General features: G+C 37.6%; 1 protein-coding gene across 6 annotated transcripts in view; it reads left to right on the forward strand.

The window, feature by feature from the left end:
• The first annotated feature begins 9,802 nt into the window (after positions 1-9,802).
• The window catches only part of ATG5 (autophagy related 5), a 103,486-nt gene continuing 88,817 nt past the window's right edge, over positions 9,803-24,471 (forward strand). Inside the window, exons 1-3 of one of the 6 annotated variants that reach the window (XM_074368566.1) lie at positions 9,803-9,832; positions 15,204-15,368; positions 23,251-23,378. In XM_074368566.1, coding sequence (XP_074224667.1) covers positions 15,261-15,368; positions 23,251-23,378 — 236 coding nt within the window. In that variant the 5' untranslated portion in view covers positions 9,803-9,832; positions 15,204-15,260. Of the gene's footprint in view, positions 10,079-15,203; positions 15,369-23,250; positions 23,379-24,471 lie in introns of those variants that run through there. The other 5 variants (XM_074368567.1, XR_006728414.2, XM_010965367.3 and 2 more) reach the window with 5 other exon arrangements.

A 24,471-nucleotide genomic window follows, 5' to 3' on the forward strand; every position in this document is an offset into this window, starting at 1 on the left:
CAGTCCCTTGCAATCAATTGTTTACTTATCTCTGCCAAACTGGAATGTGAGTTCATTGAGGGAAGAGATTACTTCTGATGCATCTTAGTATCCTGAGTACCTGGCACACCACTGCACATAAAAAGCCTATGAAGTGAATGAACACACCGTTCTGTGAGAACACTAATCATTTTATAAATTGCTGGGAAAGTATGGAGAGGGAAGAGAAAATGATACTTCATTTGTATCTGTTTTTCAGGAATATAGAAATTTCAAGTTATGAGGAGAATGTTAGAAAATCTGCCCAGAATAAGGCAGCAAGTAGAATCAGAATCAGGATGCATAAATGGGGGATAGAAATGTGTGGCAGGCAGTATACTGAAAGCTCCTTGTTTAATTTTGCCTTTTGCTCTAATGGCAATACAACCGAGATGAACTGTTTTTCTCTGGAGAAATGTAGATTGTGGGACCGGAGGCAGTCTTGGATACCTGTGAGACGTGAAGAATTAGGCTGCCTGAAGGTTCCTTCTTTTTTATTATTTTTTTTTTAAACATTGTTTTATTGAGTAATAGTCATTTTACAATGTTGTGTCAAATTCCAGTGTAGAGCACAATTTTTTAGTTATACATGAATGAAGGTTCTTTCTTAACTTTAGTCTCTTAGTCATTAGAAATGGAGATGAGTTTACTGTGAAGCTAAATTTTCAGGGCCCTTCACTTACCTGGGCCCTTTCTAATGTCACCTAATTTTATATTTGTAATTTCTTTGTGAGTATGTGTGCTTTTCTAAAAGGACCTCCCAAATTGTATGAACATTGAGATTCTGAAATAAAATATTAGAAAAATAATATGAAACTGTGACTAGTACATAGTATGCTCTGTAAATGTTAACTAAATAGTGTGTATATGATGAATTGCCTAACCTCCTGACATAGAATATCTTATATTTACAGAATAAAATACACTCACAGCACCCAGGCATGAACGTGAGTGTTTCATTTCTGCTTTTGGTCATTATTTATCCTTTTCCTAAAATACCTATACCTTTCCTTTCTTTCTCATTCTCTTAAATCATGGCAGCCCAACAGAGCCCAAGGTAATAAGTTGATCTTAGAAACACAGTGATGGCTATAGAGAGTTTCAGTTGCAGTGTTTAGAAAAACATGAAAAGTAAATCATGGCATGTGTGTGGTAGTGATAACGCTAAAAGAGAAAGATAATGGAGAAAGGTATGGTCTGTCTGTACCTTCAGGTCTGGGAGGTGAAAACAGAAAGATAATGATTATAAAATGGGCTTTTTGAAAATTTAGCAGTTATTCCACAACAGACTTTTTTAAAGGTAAACTGAGTACATTAATTTAAAAAAAATGGTATTTTAAACTATACCACTTGTTCCTAAAATTCAGAGAGCCTTTAGGAACATACCATCTCTGGGATGGGAATTCTGACAAATGTGTGTGGGCAAATTATCCCATGGAAAGTTCCCAACACAAGAGTTGTTGATAAAAGTCTGTATTAAATTTCAATTAGTACATTTTATTTTTTTTAAGTTTTTTTTTTGGTTGGGGGGAGGTAATTAGGCTTATTTATTTATTCATTTTTTAATTTTTAATGGATGTACTAGGGATTGAACCCAGGACCTCATGCATGCTAAGCACATACTCTACCACTGAGTTATACCCTCCCCTCCTCAATTAGTACATTTTAAAGTAAAAAAGAGAAATCACCCAAACATTCTGCCCTTTGTAATTAAATGTGACTTTCATTTTAAAATTTAAAATTTTAGTTAAAAAAATTGTGCCCAAAAAAGCCGTGAAGGAGACTTAAATGTATATTCCTAACTGAAAGAAGCTAGTCTAAAAAGACCTCATACTTTATGATTTCAACTATGCGACATTCTCAAAAACACTAAACTGTGGAGACATAAAAGGATAGTGGTTGCCAGGGGTTTGGAGGTAAGGGAGGGATGACTAGACAGATCACAGAGGATTTTCAGGGCAGTGAAACAACTCTGTGTGATACTATAATTGTGAACACATGTCATTATACATTTGACTAAACCTATGTGTAGCCTCTCTGGCTAAAGGAAGAGTGAACTGTAAAATAAATATGGATTTGAGGTGATAACGTTGTGTCAGTGTAGATTCATCATTGTAACAAGAGTACTGTTGCAGTACAGGATGTGATAGTGAAAGACGCTGAGTGTGGAGACAGGGTAGATGGGAAGTCTGTTGACTTTCTGTTCAATTTTGCTGTGAACTTAAAACTGTTCATAGGAAAATAATTAATTAAAAATATATACTTAACCATATAATTAATCAAAGAATACATTAATTAAAAATATGTTTTGCCCCTGCTGTTGAATTTAGCATTTAATAACAAATGTATGAACTGTATTTTTGAAAAAGAATCCATGGAGCTATGAGTTTTGACATATATAACATATAGTCTATGCATAATATCATAGCCATTGATAAACTGTGAAATGAAATGCTTTAAAAACAAAGTGCCATTTCAGTCATGACTTCTACTTTTGAACTTTTAAGACTTTTTTTTTCCTTACCCACTCTTTTCATCCTGTCCTGAATTCTTGCTGCTTCTCTGCGTAATGTTGTTTCCCAGTCTATTAGAACTGTGTTAAAGGAGATAAGTCTGACAGCAGATTGTGAAATGGGTTGGTGCAGGGGAGGGGAGGCACAGAGTCTAATGAAGGACATAGAAACAACAGCTCCATTTATTGAGAGCTCACTATGACCTAAGTACTGTGATAAATGTTTTATGTGCATTACCCTACTTAATCTTCACAGCGAGTCTGTGAAGCAGGCGCTATCATTATCCTCACTTAACCATGAAGAAAATGGAGAAGTGGGGGCTTGGAGAAGTTATGGAAGAGCCAGGTACTTGGGCACCTGACCTGTTCCATCACACGGCATTTAATGCTTGGATTTAATGCTCTGCTGCCTTCATCCGAAAAGTTTTTTTCTCAAGAAAGGGCCCTCATTTTCATTCTGCACTGGTGTAATTACGTAGCCAGTACTGGTTCAATGGCTTTGTCTGGGGCTATACAGGTAACAGATGTCAGATAAGGGATTTATGAGCCCATGTCCTTGGCTACGCTCTGCTGCACTAGCTTATGATCCAAGAACACAAAGAATGGAAGGAAAGGGTATGGATTTGAAGGAAATTTTGTCAGTCCTGACAAGGTTTAGAAAGTGTTTTTTTTTTTTCCAAATTAAAATAATTTTGTTGTGAAAGATTTTTTTAGGATTTCACAAAATCTCTTGAGATAACCAGAAGTTTCCTATTGGGAAACAGGATTTATTACATCATTTAGAGTGCTTGTTGACTAGCCTTACTGGTTGGGGAGCTCTGAGCTTTATATTAGGTTGACTGTGACACCTGGTGACAACAACATGTTATTGCAAGGATTTATTTTTCTGTTTCGAGAATCAGTCTATTAGGTTTTACTTATGTTTTAAGCCGTCCCCTTCAGTTTTACACATCCCAGACTATTTTTCTTCTGCACACATTGAAAAAACAGATTGAAAAACTGCTTGACTTTTCCCAGTTTTAAATAGTAGTTTTTATAGAAAAATATTCGTTTGGGAACAGCCAAATAATCTGATTTAAAGACTTTTTAAGAATGTTATTAATTTGGAGGCTCAAGAATTAAAACACAAATGCATAAAAGTTATGAATGTATATATTTTTCCCAAAGAACATTTGGCGTACTGCTTTAATTCACTCCTGCAGTATCTGTGTAGACAAATAGAAAGTACTGAGTAACTGCAACATGCAGTCTTAGAACAATATTTTCAACAGAAACCCACATTTTATCTGTAGCAGTGTTAGACTTACACATGGTACTATGTAGTTGACATGGTATTCACAGAAAGTGCTCCAAATTGTGATTTTCAAATACATATTTATGTGCATATTGAAATTTGAATTACCTCTGCTGCTGCCTAAGAGCTATTTCCATGTTACCAAGTACATATGATGTGAACTCAAGAAATGCTTAAATGACTAAATGAAGACTTGACAGAGTGAATGAAAGGCTATCATCAAAAGCTAAAAAAGTCAATCTATCCAGCACCTGGATTGATTTTAGAATGTCAATTAAATAGATACAAATGGAATCCCTATGACTGTTGGGCATTGAAAGTCTCAAAATATTATCTGGATCCTCCAAATGTTCTTTCATCTCATAGGAGAGAATACTGTATAATACTTTAAAAGCACAGACTTAGAATTGCCTAAAAGTAAAATCTTTGAACCGTAGACATGATCACAGTCACAATCAAACGTGTGTTAAATTATTCAGTACAATGCACTCTGGTCTGGTTGTTTTGGTCTTTTGTCAAACATTAACATCCAAGTGCAAAGAACTGATGTAGGCAGTGCCTTAGAAATACAAAGAGCTATAAAAGAGTGCTAAGCTCCAACACCTCTAGCGTCCAGGTAGGGAATCTAATGTCTCAATAAGTGGTAATATGGGGTCAGTGGGAAATTGAAGAGGGCATTCCCAGACCAAAAGGGGGTGGCTGCAGCTCCACTCCAGCACAAGGTTGCCATGTGGGAGTGTGGGCACAGGATTGTCAGATCCTAGGAGAAGCCAGAAATCTAAATTTTTGAAACCTGTTTCCATTTAAATTTTTTTCAGCCTTTAGAATACATTTTAAAGGACAAAGAGAATATATCTGTCACTTTTGCTAACTGACCAAGGCTAATTTGATCATGTAGAACTCTTAGGTTCTTTTTCATAGATAACTGTAGTTACCAAAGAAATTGAGATGGGTGAGGATTAATTACTTCCCCATAATCTGGATTATAATGGAAGCCAATCTCAGACCAAATTCTGATGCACATGCAGAGGTCTATTAAACAAAATAGATCATACAGCTTGCTCTGTAAACTCAATGAGACCCCAGCTCACTGCCCTTTAAGTGTTCTCACTATCTCCTCTCAGGAAAGGTTGTCTTAAGGCAGATGTAACACCATTCCTGAGACTGCATTCTACAACCTTTATAGAATACATTAAAAAACACACAGACCAAGCAGCAGGCTTCATGGATTCTTATACTCTGTTCATGCAAGGGTGGCAAGAATCTCTAAAATGTTTATGTTAACCCATACATCTTAAATATTGCTAATTTCACAGATGAGATTCTATTTCTAACATTTATCATACTTCTGAGTAAGCCAAAGATAAAAACCCACCTCTGATATTCATTATGCTAATTGCAACCAGGTGGCATGGATCAGGACAGGGTTAACAGATGTTCTTGTGATAGCTGCTTCCAGAGTGTGGTCCTTCTGATGTGTTGGTACCTTGCCATCTCTGGAGCATGGAATTCTCGGTTTGGGCAACTAGAAATGAAGCTGACACTAGCACATGCATAATATCACAATGTGGATGCCAAAGTAGGTTAGAGCACATTACAACATCAAACTAATGGTTCAGTTCCTGCCTATGGAACTCCAGTTTGCAGCTTTTCAGGAAAACATCCCTGCTTTCTAGGTGTTTCCATTCTAGCATCAGTTGAGACGTATTGTTTAAGTAAGGATAAAAGAATAGAACAACAGGAATGTGATCATGTTCTGGGAATACACTGTAGAATGCGAGTCCAAGCGGACAGAGCAATGACATCTTTTGCATGCAGATCACAAAATTGGCACCGAGACAGGGTGTAGTAGTGGTGGAGACGTGACTACCGGGCGACTGTGGGACTTCCGCTCTGCTAACAGCAGGGTATTTCAGTCACTTTCAACTTTCCTTGCTGATAATTTTGAAACTGATGAAGTAATAAGAGAAATCACTACTTTCTACTTAAACTCTAAGCTATGAGAAAGAATTTAGTTCCTAAGGGGAAAGTGATGGGAATCATGGAAGAAAGTTCATATTCAGATTAGTTTATTTCCAGAAACTTTTAATTGAGTGCCAGGCATTGTGCTGTCATTGGGGATTCAAAAAATGATCGAGAAAACATTGAATAGCACCTAACCCAGGTTGGGTGGATCAGGGAAATATTTTTCACACCCAAACTAGGGACTGAATAGTGTATGCCAAGTAGGGAAGAAGGGATGGAGAGTGGGTCTGATGGAGACAGCATTGCAGGCAGCAGTGACAGCAGGAACAACAGCATGGAAGCATGACAGCCTGAGTGCATGGAACTGCAAAGTGTTTGATACCATTGGAATTGTAAATGCAAGGCAGAGAGAACCAAGAAATGAGGCTAGAAAAGAAGAAGGAACCAGAAGGAATAGAGGGACCAGAAGGAATCACAAAGAAGTTTTAAGTATCAGAGTGATATACTTAGAGTGTATTTTAGGTAATCCACTTTGCTTGAAGCTGAAATCAAATATAGATGGTCCTGGAGTAAGTGGAAGAAGACTGGAGGCAGGGAGATCAGTTAAGAAGCTATCCTAATAGTTTACGTAAGAAGTGATGAAGGTTGAAGGAAGAATTTTAATAGGCTGGGGGAACACTTGAGCCTGAAGGAAGAAACCAATAGTGAGGGAAATCCGGGAGACAGGTTAGTTCGGTGAAGCACAGTCAAAGGAGTTAGAACCCTAACAGAAGAATTAAATTTGGCTTAACTAACTCATGAAACTAGCAGGTTGGAAGTGAAACAGAGTAGATGGAACCTTGGGGTCAGGACATAATGGCATGTTAGAGTTCATACGGGTAGCAGAGACACCTTAGAGTTTAGGAAAGCAGATTCAAGTAAATTTAGAGTAAAGGAAAGTTGTGATTCCATAGCTCTGCATCTTACAAGTTGTAAGGCATGCAAAATAAAAAGTCAGGCTTTACAACTGCAAGATATTACAGTGAGAAGAAACAAAATCTTATTATTAACAGAGATTTCTCTGAGTTTCTCCTTTGAACCCAGAATTTTGGAGAATTTGTGTCTTTGCTTTTGGTGGAAAGAGGACTTTATAAGCAAGTTCACACAAGTCAAACAGCAGCCTGAGAGTCATCCAGAATGAGCTGAGGCTTGGGGGACATGGTAACACCAACCAAAAAGAGCTCCTTAAAAGTTATCTTCATTGAAAAAAAATTTAAAAGAGGCAATGCCACTGATTGAGAGAGAAAACATAATGTTGACAAATGGAAATGACAGAGAACAAATACAGAATTCCTTTTATTTCCAAATTTTTGCTCAAGGAGCATGATGATACGAGGAGAAAGAGTACAACAATTATTAAATAGGGACACTATTAACTGGCCCATTTCCAGAGGAGAGTTATGCCATATGGAGAATGGTTAAAAGAACCAACAGTGTTTATTCCAAGCAGCTTATGAGGAATGAGAGCTATCTTTTCATAGCTGAAGTACTGTCTATCAAAACAAGGATTAGCTATTTCTATTGTAGGTTGTAGGTGGGGTAAGGGAGGGACTAGGGGAGGAAGGAAGTAAACAGGGTCAATTCTTAAAGGTTAAAAGAAGCTGGACTTTAGCTCAATGTTATCACTTTCTACCTATTAGGATTCTCCTTACATAGTTTTTCCCCTCCCCCTAACATTTTATTAGGAAAATTTTCAAACAGGAAAGTTGAAAGAATTTTACAGTGAATGCCCATATAGTCCCCATCTAGATTCTACCACTAACATTTTACTTGCATTATCATTTATTTATCCATCTAGCCATCCCTCTATCCATCTATCTATCCACCTATTTTTTCTGATGCATTTCAGAGTAAATTCCATTTAATTTTGGCTATTGTTGGGAAGGTGGCACTTCTTTGTCCCAAGAGCTTTTCTACAGAGGCTAGTGGCTGTCAGGGATGCTATAAAGGGGATTTCTGCATTGTGTAGGTGTGGAGCCAAGCAGAACCCTGTAGGCTCCCCCAAGTACAAAACCAAGTAGTTAATGATTAGGACAATAGAGTCACTGACTCAGTGTCTGATGCAAATTCCTGAACTGTTTTACAGTTACTATAACTGTCACCAGAGGAAAAGAGCTAACTGTATGATGACCAGGCTGTAGACATGACATAATAAGCTGCTCCATCTTGAGCAGTACTGAGTCTATGGCCAGCACAATTCCAAGAACTGGCCTCAAAAGAATGGGTTTAACATTATTCCTCATAATAATCCATATCTTTGTGGGCATCAAAATAACTGTACTTTGCTCTGCCTGTATATGTAAGTGGGCAACTAAAATTGTCAACAAAGAGATGCTACAGACCCATGGTGACATCTTCCAATCCGAGAATACAGAGCCTTATGCCAGCATGAAGTTATAGAAGATGGATTTTCACCCCTAATCCCATAGAAATGGAATGATGTTTGATAGCGGGAAATTTAAAGCAGCTCTTTTGCCCATTTCCTGTTCACTCATTTCTGTCCCCCTCTAAACTTAAAAGAACCTAATTATAGGAATGAGATCACTAAGCAATTGAAACTAACTCCTGACTTAACCTCTCCTGAAAGCACACCATGCCTTGCCTGAACTGTTAATCCTTTTCCTAGATAAAAAGAAGTAAGAATGAAGAATTAAGTAGTTAAAGAATGATTAGCTCTCTACCCCCAACATCCTGGGTGGCAATCATGCAGGCAGATCACGGTGGGGCAAAATAATATCTGAAGAGTCAGCCAGTCTGCCCACAATGGAGAATGATGCAGAACCCAACCTCTCGCCTTGATGATTCACTGAGAGTCTTCCCCTTATTTTTCCCTTTAAAAACTGTCACGGCTGAATAAGATCTTCAGAGATGACCTCGGGACAGGAGACAGCCATGTCTCCAGATTGCTGGCTTTTCTAATTAAAGCAGCTTTCCTTTCTACTGACACTTGCATCTAGAATTATTGGCTTTTGAGTGGGGAACAGCTGAACCTGAGTTTGGTAACAGGTGGAGTGAACTGGATTGTGGCTTTCAAATATCTTTGACTGCTATTCATACCAAGAAATATATTTCACATTCCTATCCAGTGTACACCATATAGTTACTAAAGTAAAAATTTCAGTAAATAATTTACCCTTAACATGGGTGAAGCATGCCAATATTTTCTATTTTATTTCATTAAAACAAAGCTAGTCAGGACTCCTTACCTTGATTTGATGACCCACCATTGGGTTGTGATTCACCACTGGAAAATCATTGGGCTAGACAACCGCCAAGACGATTCTTCTTTTAAAAAGGATTCTGTGGCTCCTACTAGGATTTTCTTAGTTGTCTTAATTATCAGCAACCTATCAGGAGTTTCAGCACAGTATTTATTTGGCATGCATAGTATTATGTTGAACGGCATGTGTAACTAAGACAAAGACGTTAAATGCTGGTTAGGACTTTTGGATTGATCCAATTCAAAGACTCTTTAGGAGTAAGTTTATTAATTGTTACTTTCACCAACAGGAAGATAAAGGTATGCACAATTGGATGGATGGGAGGGCTTCAGTATTCAGGTATTTCAGTCTTCTGTTAAATGCGGCTACTAATCCCTGTTGTGGCTCTGACAAAGTGGAAAAGATCAAATGAGAAAATAGATATGAAAACACTTTGAGAACCAACGTTTCATTAATGTTACTTAGCGAAGCCAGGAGAGAGATGCTGCGATCAAGCTCTAGTGAGGCAGTGTCTCAGTAGTAACTGTCTGCTCTTATAGAACTGTTACGTCAACCTCCCTAAGCACCAATGAGTATGCCAAAAGCACAAGACTCTGGGAAGAGGGTAGAAGCTGTGAACTTGCCAGGGGTGCTGACCTCCTATTCACGCTCTCGCCCTGTTCGCGCATGCTCAAGCGCGGCTCCAGCCTCTTCGCGGGGTGGGGCCGAACTCCGAGGGAGGAGTGCGGGCCACGTGGGGTCCCGTGACGTCATCTCCGGGCGCCGAGGGTGACTGGACTTGCGGTAGGCTTCCAGGGCTCCGGGGCGCTGCGGGCTGTGTTCTCTGGATCCCCGAGAGCGGAAGTGCAGCGGGGCTTGGCTCCCACCTCGGTGCCGGTGCCTTCTGCGGCTGCGGGGGCCGTCCGGACTCCTGGCTGGTGCGCCTCTGCGGGACGGTGTGTCCGGCACTCGGCGCCGCCGCCCCGCCGGAGCCGGGGACCCCATCGTCCTCAGTGGTGCGGGAAGCCGGAGGGGAAGCCGGCGCTTTTGGTAGGATATATGTGTGTCTGTCACCCAGTGTGAGGAACTGCCTGGAGGAGGAGGGCTGGGGAGGTGCCAGGTAGGTGTGGTAAGAAGGAGGGGCGTGCGGCCGGCGAGAGGGGCGCTCCCCCGGCTGCTGGTGGTTCCTCCGGGGGAGGTGGCGTTGGCCAGGCGCCGCCCCCGGGGCCCTTACACGGGCTGTGCGGTCTCTCCCGGGAATACGTCTGTTCTTTACTAACGTAGGAAGTGAGGGTCCCATCACAGGTTCTAGAGTTTAGTTCAGGAGCCACATCTTTCGTGGAATAATTATTTGAACCATAATTATTTCACAGGCAGTTCGATTCTATCCGAAATCGGTGGGTATTTCCCCACTTTATCTTCTCGATGGCGTTTATTAAGTCCCATTTAATAATATTTAGTGCCGACAAAGCCACTTTGGATTGGCAAATCACCGTAACGTACTTCGATTATACTTTGGATTATTTTCAAGTCATACTTGAATTTGAGGAACCTACGGAAACTATTGGTTCTAGATTTTTCTGAGGGGTGGGGAGGCATGGCATGTTTTCAGCAAGAGTTAAAACCCAGAGACTATCAAACAGCACTGAACTTACAAGGCCTTCTAGAATTTACTCGATAAATTTCAGACTCCTCGGGACTGTGGGTACTTGGATGTGAACCGAATTATTTTGTGATTTCCCTAAAGGGAGTTGGTTGAATTTTGAATTTGAAAGCTAAGATCTTGAGCTGAGGGTAGTAGCTGAGGAGAATTTTAGAATTTTACACTGTATTTAGGCATGTCTTTGATCCTCAAAGTATGCTGATTAAAATTGGGAGAGGTGAACAGAACGTACTTTGTGGATATGAGTTTTCAGACTAACATACATGCTTCAAGTGTAGGTTCGCTTTATTAATTTAACAAGTACTAAGTGCCTGTTATGTGCCAGGCACTTAACAAAAAGTAAGTAAAACAAAAAAAGACAAGCAAGACAACAAAATCCGTGCCATCATGAAGTTCATTTTGACGGTGGAGGAAGACGTTAATATAAAAATTAATTTAAAATGTGTCAGGGAGTGAGAAGGGCTATGGAGAAAAAAATAAAGCAATGAAAGGGAAGGAGAGTGCTGGCAGTGTGCATAGGAAATTGTGGTGGTGGCCTTAGAAAAGATGACATTTGAGCAGAGACCTAATAGTGACAAAGAAGAGTGCTGTGTGGAAAGAGCAGCCCGAGCAACCAAGAAGTCCCTGAGGCAGGAGCTCAGCTGGTTTGGCTGGAACTGAGGGAGCAAGGTGGGGAGAGTAGGTATCAGGCATAGTGGGGCCAGGTCATCGTTTAGGGCCTGATAGGACTTTGTGAGGAGTTTAGTTTTTACCTCGAATATGATGGTAGGGTTTTGAGTAAAGGACTGAACTGATCTGACTGGTGCTTAAAAGAATTTTTCTGATTACTGTGTTGTCTCTCTGCAGCAAGGTTAGAAATGTTGAAATCTCTGTTTGTAGGCTATTGCATTTATCCAGGTTAAAGGTCAGGGTGGCTTGAATCAGTGTGGTAATAGTGGAGGTGGTGAGAAATGGTCGGCTTCTAGACTTGTGTCTAAGCTAGAACCATCAGGTGTGAAGAGGGGTCATGGATGACTCCCAGGTTTAGGCCTGAGCAAGGAAAGAATAGAGTTACCACTTAGTGATTTGAGGAAGACCACAGAGTAAGTAATAGGGGGAGAAAGGAGGGTGGAAGGTCTGAAACCATTTTCAGTTTTGCACATGCTAAGTTTTCGAGTGAAATGTCAGTATACAGTAGTATAGAGGAAACTGGAGTTTAGAAGAGAAGTCTAGGCTGAGGATATAAATGTGGTTATCGTTAATGTGTAAATGTAAAGCCCTGTCTGAGATCTCCAAAGGCAAGGTTCAAAGACTACCCTGGGGCACTTCAACTTTTGGAGGTTGGAGAGTTATGAACTCTCCCCCAGGGTGGGGGTGGGGCTGTTCATTGAAACCCGGGTTGAGAACAACTGATCCTTAGTACCTAGATAGAAGGAAATTGAAAGCCAGGTTTTTAGTTGAGAGAGAGTGAGGAAGGAGATGTGAAAATCTGAGGAGAGAGAGGTGATCTGGGAGACTAAATGGACTAGGGAAATATGAGAACACTGGGCAGTACTCAGAGCCCACTTTTGAGGTCAGTATTCATGAATCTAAAGGGATACCCGCCAGCCTAGAGTGTTATTTTTAGGTGTTTATAAATTTACTACTAGCAGATATTTGATATTTTAAGTGACTTCCTGGTGGTTGGGGATTTTGTCAGCATAATAGCTTCAGGTGATAGGTTAGCCTTTCTTGGGTTTGTCATGTACGAGGGACTGTTAATTGTACATTCTATTTTTGTCATACTCATGATGCTGTTTGCCAAATGCTGTTGGTTGGGCACCTACTTCTGTTGCAGGCTCTGAATTAAATGCCCAGAATACAGCAGTCAAGAAGTGCTGTCTCTCTCCCTTGCCCTCAAGATACTTACTTCTAGTAGACTGCATCATGGGTTGGGATTTCTGTTTTTCCAAAACAGTGCCTTCAATTTGGATGCACCACATTGATAAGTGTAGAGTATGTATGAACGGGAAAAATATTTTTCTAAAATAAATGAAATTTGCTAAATTTAAAGGGTGATTGTACTGATTTAGGAAAGAGTTTAGGTGGAAAAGTTTAAGTAGCTAGTATAACTTTTAAATATATATATATTTTCCAGTTGTTTAACAAAAATTCCAGAGCCTACCATGTACTAATTATGCTAATATCGTGGATACAAAAGTACATATGACTCAGTTTCTGCCATCAAGGAACTCATAGTTCAGTGTGGGAAGGGGCAGAAGACAGATAAGATTAACGTAACTGCAATACATGGTTGTAACATATAACAGTAAACATATAATAATAGAAGTAATTAAATTACTTTTGCTTTGTGGAAAGCTTCCCAAGGAGTTGATGTTAAACTGACTCTTAAAAGATGATTAAGAGTTGGCCAAGAGAAGAGGCAAAGTGTGTTTAAGCTGAGGGGCTGTGGAAGCATGAGGAACCGTGTATTAAATACATTTACCATTTGTTGAGTGGTTGGTTACCAGGTGAACACCCAACAGCCCTGTGAAATTAGAAGTATCTTCAGTTTACAGATATGAAGTTTAGAGATGTCAGATTTGTTGTCCAAGAACACAACATATACGTGGAAGTCAGGGTTTAAACCTAAGTCAGTTTGATTTCAAAGCCCCTTAACTACCTTACTGTATTGTGTGATGTAAGCATTTAAATCTTCTCTGTCCTTGTTCTTTATCGCTCAGCCAGTCTTTTTACCAACTTCTATTCATTCTTCCTTGGAAAGGCCTCCTATCTGTCTCTCATCAATCACCTGCTACCAGTCCAGTTCAGACTCTCATTATTGTATGCCTTAGTGCTGAAATTGCTTTCTGGCTAGGTCTTTGGCTTGGGATCCCCTCTTGTGCACTGCTGCCAGACAATTGTTTTAATTTCACCATTATAAAACCTTACAAGCTCTCTAGGCTTGCTGGATGAAATTAAAAATCCGCAGTCTTCCATTTGGTATGCTTCATGATCCAGTCTCATTTTACATTTACAAATTTGACCTTAAAGGAATAATAATTGCTTTTATTTCAGCACTTACTATGTGTCTAGTATCATGTCAAACACTATAGATTTTTTACAGAACAACCTGGTGACTTTTACAGATAAGGAAATTGAGACTTAGTGAAGTAAAGTGACATGCTAGGATCACATGTGATATTAAAACATGTCACAATGTCAGTTCTTTCACTACCCCTACTCCTCCCAATACAAAGTTTCCTAAAAAGTTGGCACACATATTGCTCCTGCCCACTTCTTGCCTTTGCTGATGCTGTTTTGCCCTGCTTGGAATATTTGTCTTCTTTTTGCTTTCCATATTACACCTGTTCTTCAAGTTCCATATTTTTAAAAATTCTTCCCTGAATACTATAGGCTATATTAGTATTTAACTTCTTCCCCTCCTTCTTTATGAAAGCTCTGACAAAGTAACATTTAATTATAACCATGGATATTTTGGAATTGGAAGGGACCTTGGCAGTTGGTATGGTGTGATGGAAAGAATATGAGATTGGAAATCAGATTAACAATCTTTAAGCTCATAAGTGCTATAGTAGAGGAAAAGTAAAGGTGCAATGAGAAAACAGAGTTTCTGCCTGATTGATGCATAGAAGAAAGCCTATTTTGAGCAGCGTCCTGAAGGACGTTTGGAAGGCTACTTTAGTGTAAGGAACCACCAGCGTGAGCAAAGTCATGGACAGGACATGAAAGTGCATGGCATGTTTAGCAGATTTATAGATAATACCTACCAGACAATGCCTGAGGTTTTAAAAATGTTATCAGCACCACCACCACAACCACCACCATCATCATCATCATCTTGAATGCCCTCAGCACTTGCCGCAGAGATGGGCATGTCAAATGATCAAATATTTATTGACTCTGTATTGAGTGTTATCAGCAATGTTCAGTGAGTAATTTTTTAGTTATTTTCCTTTACTCTTACAATTCCTGTTTACATTAATAATGCTTTTGGTTATTCTAAGTTCTTGAAGTCTTTGACTTCTAAACATTTTTTTGAGACATGCTCTTGTTGGTTCCATAAATTATGATGATAGATTATAGTCCTACATATAGGTATTATTCTAAGTGTTCTACATATATTAATTTAATCTTCATGTCTATCTTATGTGGTAAGTGCTGGTATTCCCATTTTACAAATGAGAAGCTGAGACACAAAGTTGTAGGTGAAGAGTTCACCTTAGATAAGCAATAGACTCTTTTGGGGTTTGAGAGGATGACGCAAGTCTAGTTTCACTTTGGCTGTGGCTCATTAATTGCATATGGAATTTTGAAATGGTTACTTAAGTGATCCCTTTAAATAAATAATGGTTCCACATTTAGAATTTGTTGTACTGATTTTTATGCTTATTCTTAAGAATGTCAATCACACATTTTTTGTAGTGAATAAACTTTATGACATTAATTTTTTTCCTGTAATCTTTCTTTGTTTTGGAGCAGGGTCATTTATTCTTGCGAGAATCTGACTAATACTCTTCATTTTATTTTCAGTTTGGCTTTGGTTGAAAAAGAATTTAGCCTATATGTACTGCTTTAACCACTGGAAGAATGACAGATGACAAAGATGTGCTTCGAGATGTGTGGTTTGGACGAATTCCAACTTGCTTCACTCTGTATCAGGATGAGATAACTGAAAGGGAGGCTGAACCATATTATGTAAGTATATTGATGGTAGCAAATGGGATATCTTAACTTGATCCATTTTATAAATAAAGCTCTAAAATTTGGAGGCTGTTTTTCAACATTTTATATACAATATGTGCTTACTATGGAAAAAATTTGGAGGCACAGATCAGCAAAAAGAAGGAAATGAGAATGACCTCTAATTCTACCACTCAGAGAAAAAAAACCCCACTGTTGACATGTTGATATGGGACCTTCTTGACTTTTTTTTTCTTGTGCATATATAATATATGATAATGAATCATAAGTTATGTGTTGTTTTTTAACAGGAAGTTATTTTGAAAATAGTAAGTTCAGATTTGACTCTTGTATTTAGGTGGTTCAAAGCAACTGTTTAAATTCTTTTTTATAGCTTGGTGAACATATGAATGTATGTGCCTGCATATGTTCATGAGCTAGTATTTATTATACAAAATACATTATTTAATAACATAAATTGCTATATATATAGACTTGTAGGTTTGACTTAATGTATTATCTGTTCTAAAAAAGGGGATCAAATATCTCTTGATTTTAGCCTGCTTTTTTTTCTTTTCTAATTGCATATGTAATCTAAACTTAAGCATCTGTCCATCAGAGAGAATAACATCTTGCCTTTTCACTGAATAGTCCCTAGTAGGCAGAGACATTCTCAGTTATTGTTATTTCAGTTTTTTCTTTTTATCTTAGGTACACATCGTATTATTTACCCAGGAGGATCTGGAAAAGTGGAAATGTGTCTGTGGTGCTAGACTAGTTCTTGTTTCGCTTTAATAAAGCTTGCCCTTTGCTTTCTCCCTCTTCTGTTGGAGAGGCAGCGCTGCTCCTCAGCCTGCTCCAGCTGTGACAAGTCCGACTGCTGGAGGAAGCTACTTAAGGAGCTGTTCACTACTTTTTTGGGTATAAGAACTGTTTCATTTTTCTCTCTGCATCCTCAAATCTGGCATAGGTCATGCAACTGGTAGATACTCAGTGCATGAAAACCTCTCCACATTCATGTTGGGGTTTTGTTTTAAATTGTCTCTTTGGGCTTTGTTATTGAATGATAATTTCAAGGAAATTGAGCAGTATGCAGGTAACCATACTGATTATATAAATTTGAGTCATTTTAGCTTTGGAAATAGCAACAGTTTTCTGCCCTTAGGAAAACTTACATAGTTAAAAACAAAATGTGATCATGTTTCTTTTTAGAGATGTTTCATTTGTTAGATGTATTTTCCTCCTTCTCCCTCTGTAATATGGGCTGGAATATCATTTGTGTTTGTTTCCAAACTAGCTTTTGCTGTTTAATTAAAACTTAACCTTGGGTGGCTTTCTAATAGTATCCAAACAAAGGAGTGTATATGTCCAGTTGGTCAAAGTGGCAAAAACCAAGAAATACATACATGATTTAAGTCTATTTACTTTTAAATCAGAATGTTTGACAAACTTCTTGCGGTTAAAAAAAATGCAAGTAAAGAATGCATTTTTCTTTCTTTATATATGAATTTGATTAAATATGAAAAGATCATTGTGAGATTGGAAGGTAAGTTATTTTCCATCCATTTCTAATCAAATTAAAAATGGCAAAGAGTATCAGGGATAACTATTGGAGGAGGAGGATTGTTTCATCTAATAGGAATTTTTTGCCTTGAATTCTTCCTAATTCTTCACCCAAAATAAACTTTTATATAGTCATTATAATTATGTTTTTGAAGACTATTGGGTGACAGGCATATAATAAATATTAAACAAAAAACTGAGCTTTAAAACTGACTATAAGTCAGTTTAAAAAAAAAACCATGTAGCATAATCCAGATTTAGCTCATAATACACACTTGAAAATAAGTTAATATATACAGAAAGAAAATATCCAAAACCACTAGCAGGGGTTACTCTTAGAATTATTATAGGTGAGCATTTTAATGCCAATATGATTTTACTTCACGTGTGCCTTGCTTGTAAATTCAGCCTGCAGATATTTTTAATTGCTTTGAGTTGTAATAATGATAATGTTTAAAAACTCTGGATGAAATGAGGTGAAAATATCATAGCGTGAGAGCCAATAAAACTTCTTTCCCAGACATTCTCAAAGTTCAGGGGAGGTGATGTAACAAGGTTGTCACCGTGGCCTGGAGAGTCCATTCATATTCAGGTGGAGGGTAAGGATGGGCAAATGTGAGGGTAGTTTACTTTTATTAATGTTTATTGCTTATTTCTTAGAAACTAGATTTTAAAATATCCACTCATACCAAATTTTTAAATAATTATTCAGAGTCTTCTGGAATTTTCTGTTTCCATTGGAAAAGCATATTAACACTTTGATTTGTTGCTTCCACATAAATCTTTCAACCTACATTCTCTATGTATATCATTGAGAATTATATCTTATTTTACAGGGAATGTTAGGAAGGAAATTTGTTAGAAACTGGGCAACTTCTCAGCTTTTGTTGTTTCTGTTATATTCATTTGAACTGTTGCTTTTCATTTAGATTATCTGATATGAAATATACATACTCAATTGCATTCATATTTTGTGACTTGTTACCACAGGAAATCACACAGACACATGGTTATCAATCTGAGTGGATCCAAAACATTACCCTGCAGCCCTGTTATGTTTCCTTAGTCAGCTGTCTTTGTTCTTCTCCACTATGACTGTTCTCTGAGCCCTGACCTCATCTTTCTTAACAGGTGGCTTCACTTCCTACTTCACAAAGAAAATGGAAACCATGTGCTATGACCTTCCTTAACTTTCTGCCATCAAGTCTGCAAGACATATCTGCACTCACACATTTACTTCTTCTGTCCCATGTTAATGAAGAGGTGTCCTTCTTCCTAGGCAGAGCCCAACCGTCCGCCTGTGTTCTGGATCCCATCTCCTGACTTCTCAGGAACCTGGTGGTTTCTGATATTTTCCCTGCCTCACCGCCCCCCGCCTTCTCTATTTATTTTACTTTCAACTTTTTCTATCTACTGTATCTATCTTTGCAGATTTATATTGTCTCAAACCCTTCCTATCCTAAAACAACCCTCTGTTGACCCCATCTCCTTTTCAACCTCTTGCTTTCCCTTCACAGCCAGACTTATTAAAAAGATTGTCTGTACTTGTTATCTCCTTCCTACCTCCACCACGTACTTCACTGTAATATTTTCACACTATTCCGATAGAACTGTTCTTGCCAAAGTCACTAATGGTTTTTTTTTTGTTTTTTTTTTTTTGCCAGACCTAGAGTCTGTCTGAACTTTTATTTGCTTGATCCCTCAGCACTATTTGATGTTGTTGGCTGTTTGCTCCATTTTGTGGCACTGCCCTCTCTTGCTCTGCAGTGCCTCCTTCCTGGTTTTGCCTCTTCCTTTCTGGGTTTTTGTGGTCTCCTTTGCCAGATCTCCTGCCTTTGCTTGTTGCTCAGTGTTGGCATTCCTTGGAGCTTTGCCCCTTTTTTTGGTTTGTTTCACTTCATTCCCCCCCCCCCGAGCTCTCATCCATTTTTATGTCTTTGTTGACATTTTTATCTCAACGGCTCCACAAGATTTTTCTCCTGAGCTCCAGACCTTTATGTCTTTTTGCTATAAATGTTCACTTAGTTATCTTGCAGGGACTCAAACTAAGTGTGTTTGAAACTGGACTCATCATTTTTACTCCAGAAAACCTCGTCGCCCGCTATATTCCCTTCCTATTTTTGCAAGTTAGACCTGTCATCCAGCTGATTAATTAGTCTTACTAGAAATGAACATGGGACTCATCCTTTGATGCTTCCTCTTCCTGTATCCCTGGCATTCAGTCAGTAACTTTGTCCATCAGATTTTATATCTGAAATGTTTCAGACTTTTCTGATTCCTTTCATACCCACTGCTACAGCCTAGTTTAAAAACTGATGGATTATATAGTATTAACTAATTTCCATGGTTTCAGCGTTGCCCTCTTTCCATTTTCCAGTCTGCAGTTGGAGTAATCTTTTCTAAATACATATCTGATCTTGTCACCTACCTGCTTGAAACCTTTAGTGGCTTTTCATTGTCTTTAGGATCCTTAATGTAGTTTACAAGGTTCTTCATAATCTGGTCCCTTACTTCTTCAGTGCTATTCTGTCCCAAACCTCTGTAGTCCTGTCACATTCGACTTCCTGTAGTTCCTCAAATGTGCTGGTCATTGTCCTTTTGTATTTGGTCCACACCTTTTTGCAATTTCCTGTATCTGGATTGAGCAGCAATATCTCCCACCCTTACTCTCACCCAGACATCCACATCTATCCATGTTTGGTTCATTCCTGTTTCCTTTTTGACTCTTGCCTTAAAATTGACTTCCTGTCAAGGCTTTCCCTGAGCCCCTAGATTAGGTTAAATTTCTTTGACTACTTGCTCTTATAACATTCTTTACTTCCTCTTTGCAATCATCATATTTGCAATTTTGGTTTTACTATCTGTCTTCCTCTCTAGCCTCTAAACTCCATGAGAGGAAGGATTCTTTCTGTTTCATCCCGTGCTCTATCCTCATTGCCTAGTGTGATGCCTCACGCATTGAAATGGAATAGAATTCTAGACTATTTTAATTCTACTTTTGTTCTAGATAAGTGAATCTCTAATTTTATAACTGAAAATTGTTGGGACAAAATAGGATTTGGCATAAACACTACACAGGCACTCTTTTCAGAAACATAAGCAATCTATACAGTTGTGTGAAACATGCATTCCATATAAGCTGTACAGAAAAAAATGAATCACTTGTGTCATACTCACTGAGTACTTGACAGTGTTAGACAAGGAGGAAGGGATCGGTAGAGTCATGTAGCTGACAGTATCTCCAGAGGGGTTAATTCTTTTTGTATTAAAAGAACTTGAAGACATTAATTGAAGTGAAATAAGCTGGACACAAAAGGACAAATATTTTATGGTTCCATTTAGATAAGGTACCTAGAATAATCTCACTCAAAGAGATAGAAAGTAGAAAAGTGATTACCAAGGGGGCCTGGGGGAAGAGGAGAATGGGAAAGTTACTGTTTAATAGGTACAGAATTTGAGTGTGGGATGATGAAAAGTTCTGGAGGTGGATAGTGGTGATGGTTGCACAATAGTGTGAATGTATTTAATGCCTCTGATCTGTACACTTAAAATGGTTAAAATGGTAAATTTTATGCTAGGTATATTTTATCACAGTTCTTAAAAAGAACTTGAAGTAAGCCAGTGCAATACAGCTAATAAAAAACTGAGTGGTACAGTCTGGATGTAGAAAGCAGGACAGTGTCTTTTTGCTGTTATGTTCATTTCATTTTTACTTATTTAAATATTCACTAGATAAATTTCATCTATACCTACTCTAGTATGGTCTTTCTTAAATCTTAGGGTTATTTCTTAGAACTACTATAGACATTTACATTAGTTACAGATTACTCCCAGAGACCAATTTGGAACAGAAGATTCCAGCTATGTTTCAGTGTAGATTCCTGTCTTAAGATTGGACATTCTTTCTAAATTATCACTTTTGGCCTTTCGCCCCACCTAAGCTTTGGCATTTCTAATTTACTCAGCAGATATTTTCTGTATGCCTGCTATAAAGCAGATACTATTTGGGACATTGGGGATGTAGCAGTGAACAAAACAGATGAAATCCCTGTCTTAGTGGAGTTTGCCTTCTTATGTTTCTCATTCCTTATTGTAAAGAAGTTTTTGTTTCATGAAAATCATTTATGAATTTTTCAGCAACTTTGATTGAATCCTGTGCATGTACAACCTTCTCCAAAATCACGAACTGATATCCATACTCACTGATGTATCTTTTCTTCTTATGATTTCCATAGGTTAATATCATTTTCTACAGTATGGATTACTGTGTAATGCCCAACAGACATTTTAAATTAAAGTCTTGGATTTACTAATATAGAACTATTGGACTAATAAGTTATACTTATCTATTTTTAAAAAGTGGCTAATTTACCATGCTGTTTAAATTTCTTAGAGACTATCTATGTTACATCTGTATTTGATTCTGTCATTTCTGACTCTGAGGAATCTTTTATTTGCCATTTGTTTAGTAGAATATGATTTTGGTGAGTTATTTAAGCTGTGTGTAAAATAGGTGGTGATGATACTTCTGTAAAACAACTAGTGCTTTTCCTTTTGCATAACATATATTAGTTTCCTTTTTCTTTTCTTCCCTAATCACATCCTAGTTGTTTCTTTATAAAAGAGGAACTTACGTTCTCTTGAACCCACAATACTATCCAATGACTTGTTCCATGTATTAGTACCTTCTATTCTGTTCTGGAGTGTGCCAGCTACCTCCCACACCCCCTGTATCCAAAAGCTTCTAGGACCACTGTCATGTTCTCTTACCTAGCTGGGGCCTGTTACCTTAATCTTCAGTGATTAAATATCAATCATTTTAACCAGAATATTTCTCTTGGTATATAGTCTCATTCCTAGTATGTAATTCTGCTTGATTAATTGGTCAAAAGACATAGCCTTAAATAAGCAGCATGAAAAATGATGCAGAGTTAGACTCTCAAAAGCAGGTGAGAGTAACAGAACAGTTTCACCAGCAAAAGAAGAGAAGCTTAGGAAAGCAAGAAATAACTAGAGTATCTGCTGTAGGGGAGGAAAAAAACACAATTTTTTTTTTCCAGTTTCTTCATTTTATTTACTTGTGGGTTCTTTATATAAATCTTAACCAGTTTTCCAAAATGCTCTCTTATGTTTTCTTCCTGGGTACCTTTCTTGGGGAAAAAACACTAACAGCCTTCATACTATTCCAGTTGAGGCTTTACGAACCTCAGCATTCCTTCCAAGACTTTTCTCTCTCCACAGTCCAAGTAGGCCCAGTCTCCATGAGGACAGGATTGAGGGAGTTGATACACAGTGGCAGGGTCACCAGCCCCTGAGCTCGTGCTTTGTTGCATTTAAAGATTTAAATGTATTGCTCAAAAGTCAGTCATCTTTAACCTGTCTCCTTCAGATTTCTTCATTAGTAATCACCAAAATCTGTTCCGACTGATTTCCAGACCTCCCTCACTTTTTCCCTCCTTCATCCCTATCTTATGTAATATTTCCTATCTAAAGTCTTATCCTTTTACAGTCTTCTATACACAACTGTTAGAATTCCTCAGGTACTTTTTCTCATTTGCCGTCTTCTTATTTGTGGTATCATAGTGGACCCCTATTGTTTATCAAATGAAAGTTTCTCTTTTATCTTTAAAGGCCGTTCTGTTGCTGTCATGAAATATTCTTAAAGCGCTTTTTTATGAGTTTTTTTTTTTTAATAACCTCCACATTTTTTTAGCCTCATAGAAGAGGACAGATTATGTCTTTGTCCTGGTTGTTCTTCAGTGCACCCAAGCCAATACACAGTAGATTATCAAAACATGTGGGACCAATTAAGAAGCCTTTTTTTTTTTTTAAATAGAGGTACTGGGGATTGAACCCAGGACCTTGTGCATGCTAAGCATATGCTGTGCCACCCTACTGAGAATTCTTGATTGATAAGTCAAGGTGTACATTAGGACAGAGTTGATTATCTTCTCAGGAGTTTAACTCAGGTGAATCATATTAATTTTTAAGTTAAACTTGACAGAACTAACAAGTATCCTAAATAGTGTGACATCTGTTTGCACTGTATTTTTATTTGGAAAAAAATTTTGCAGAAAGATTGCACATAGGCTTGTGTTGTTTATTCTAGGCATTTAAGCTATAAGCTGTACATAAAGTAATGACCTCGTAAGAAATTTTAAAATGTCTTAGCCTTTAACTTTTGATTTTCTATAAAGAGAGTTGACTTTGTGTGGAATATTCAAAATAATGCAAAGAACATGGCTGTTTTTCCTTAATATTCAAAAACCTATTTAGTATATTTCTTTTTTAAAAAAATAGTAAATAAATACGGTTTTACAAATTTTCATTTCAGTTGCTTTTGCCAAGAGTAAGTTACTTGACGTTGGTAACTGACAAAGTGAAAAAGCACTTTCAGAAGGTTATGAGACAAGAAGACATTAGTGAGATATGGTTTGAATATGAAGGCACACCACTGAAATGGTGAGTGAATTTTTTTGCATTAATAAGCATTGAATATACATTAGCTTTAAGAAGGTATATAGCCTTGAAGCAGTTTTTTTTTTTTTTTTTTTTGAGTTCCATACAAGAAATCACTAGCCTAGCTCTATAATACAGTGAATTTTAAACGAATGCTAGAATATTTTTTGGAAATTTTTCTGCCTTCCATTTGGATGCATGGGAGATTGGACAGATTTATATATTTTCATCAATAGATTTTTTATATGGCATTATAATACTATATTTGATTATGGAATTTTTTTGTTTTAACATATATTTAAAACTCCCTTGTGAATAAGTCACTCTGTGATACTATTCAGTTTTGTTTCTATCTCTAAAATCTGTTTAAACAGATCTTTTAAACGTATGATTACCTAAAAGGGCATTTTCAAACTGATTGCCACATGTGGTTGACCACTGTGTTATAAGCACATCTTGTTTAGCCTTGGCTTAGTATTTAAAATACATAGATTTCCTTTTTGTGTGAAAAATAATTTAGATAGTTTATCAAAATATCATTTTTTTCAGAAACATTTAAAATAAATATTCTTTTTCAGAACAAATTGAAAATAAATCCTAAATCTGGTCTGATCCATGTGCAGATGATGTATTTTTGTACTTCTTCTGTTACTGGGAGCTTTGGTTATTGTACTTCTAAAAATATTTAATGAAATTGAAATTACAGAGAGAAGAATATTAAATAATGGCTCAAAATATGGTGGGATATAGGTGTTGAAATGCTGCCATATAGATGTAGTTGAATGAAAAAGATACAGACTGAGTCGAGCTTTAATTGAGATAGGAAAATATAAGTAGTTTAATAATGGATTTAGTGCCTGAATCTGGGAACAGTAAAAAATGAAGAGTTTTAAAAGAGACTTAAAGCAAATAAAAGGAAGTTAGTAGGTGTATGATAAGTGCAGCTGACTTGAGTCCAAGAATGACTTAGAAACAAGGAGTGAACTTTTGGAACTCACATTGTGCTGATGAATTTCCAAGAGTGAGTAGACTTGTATTAATGTCTTAGAAACACACAAGGTGATACCTTGTATTGAGTTATGGGTCACATCACTAA

The sequence above is a fragment of the Camelus bactrianus genome, chromosome 8, assembly GCF_048773025.1.
Source record: "Camelus bactrianus isolate YW-2024 breed Bactrian camel chromosome 8, ASM4877302v1, whole genome shotgun sequence".
Taxonomy (NCBI): domain Eukaryota; kingdom Metazoa; phylum Chordata; class Mammalia; order Artiodactyla; family Camelidae; genus Camelus; species Camelus bactrianus.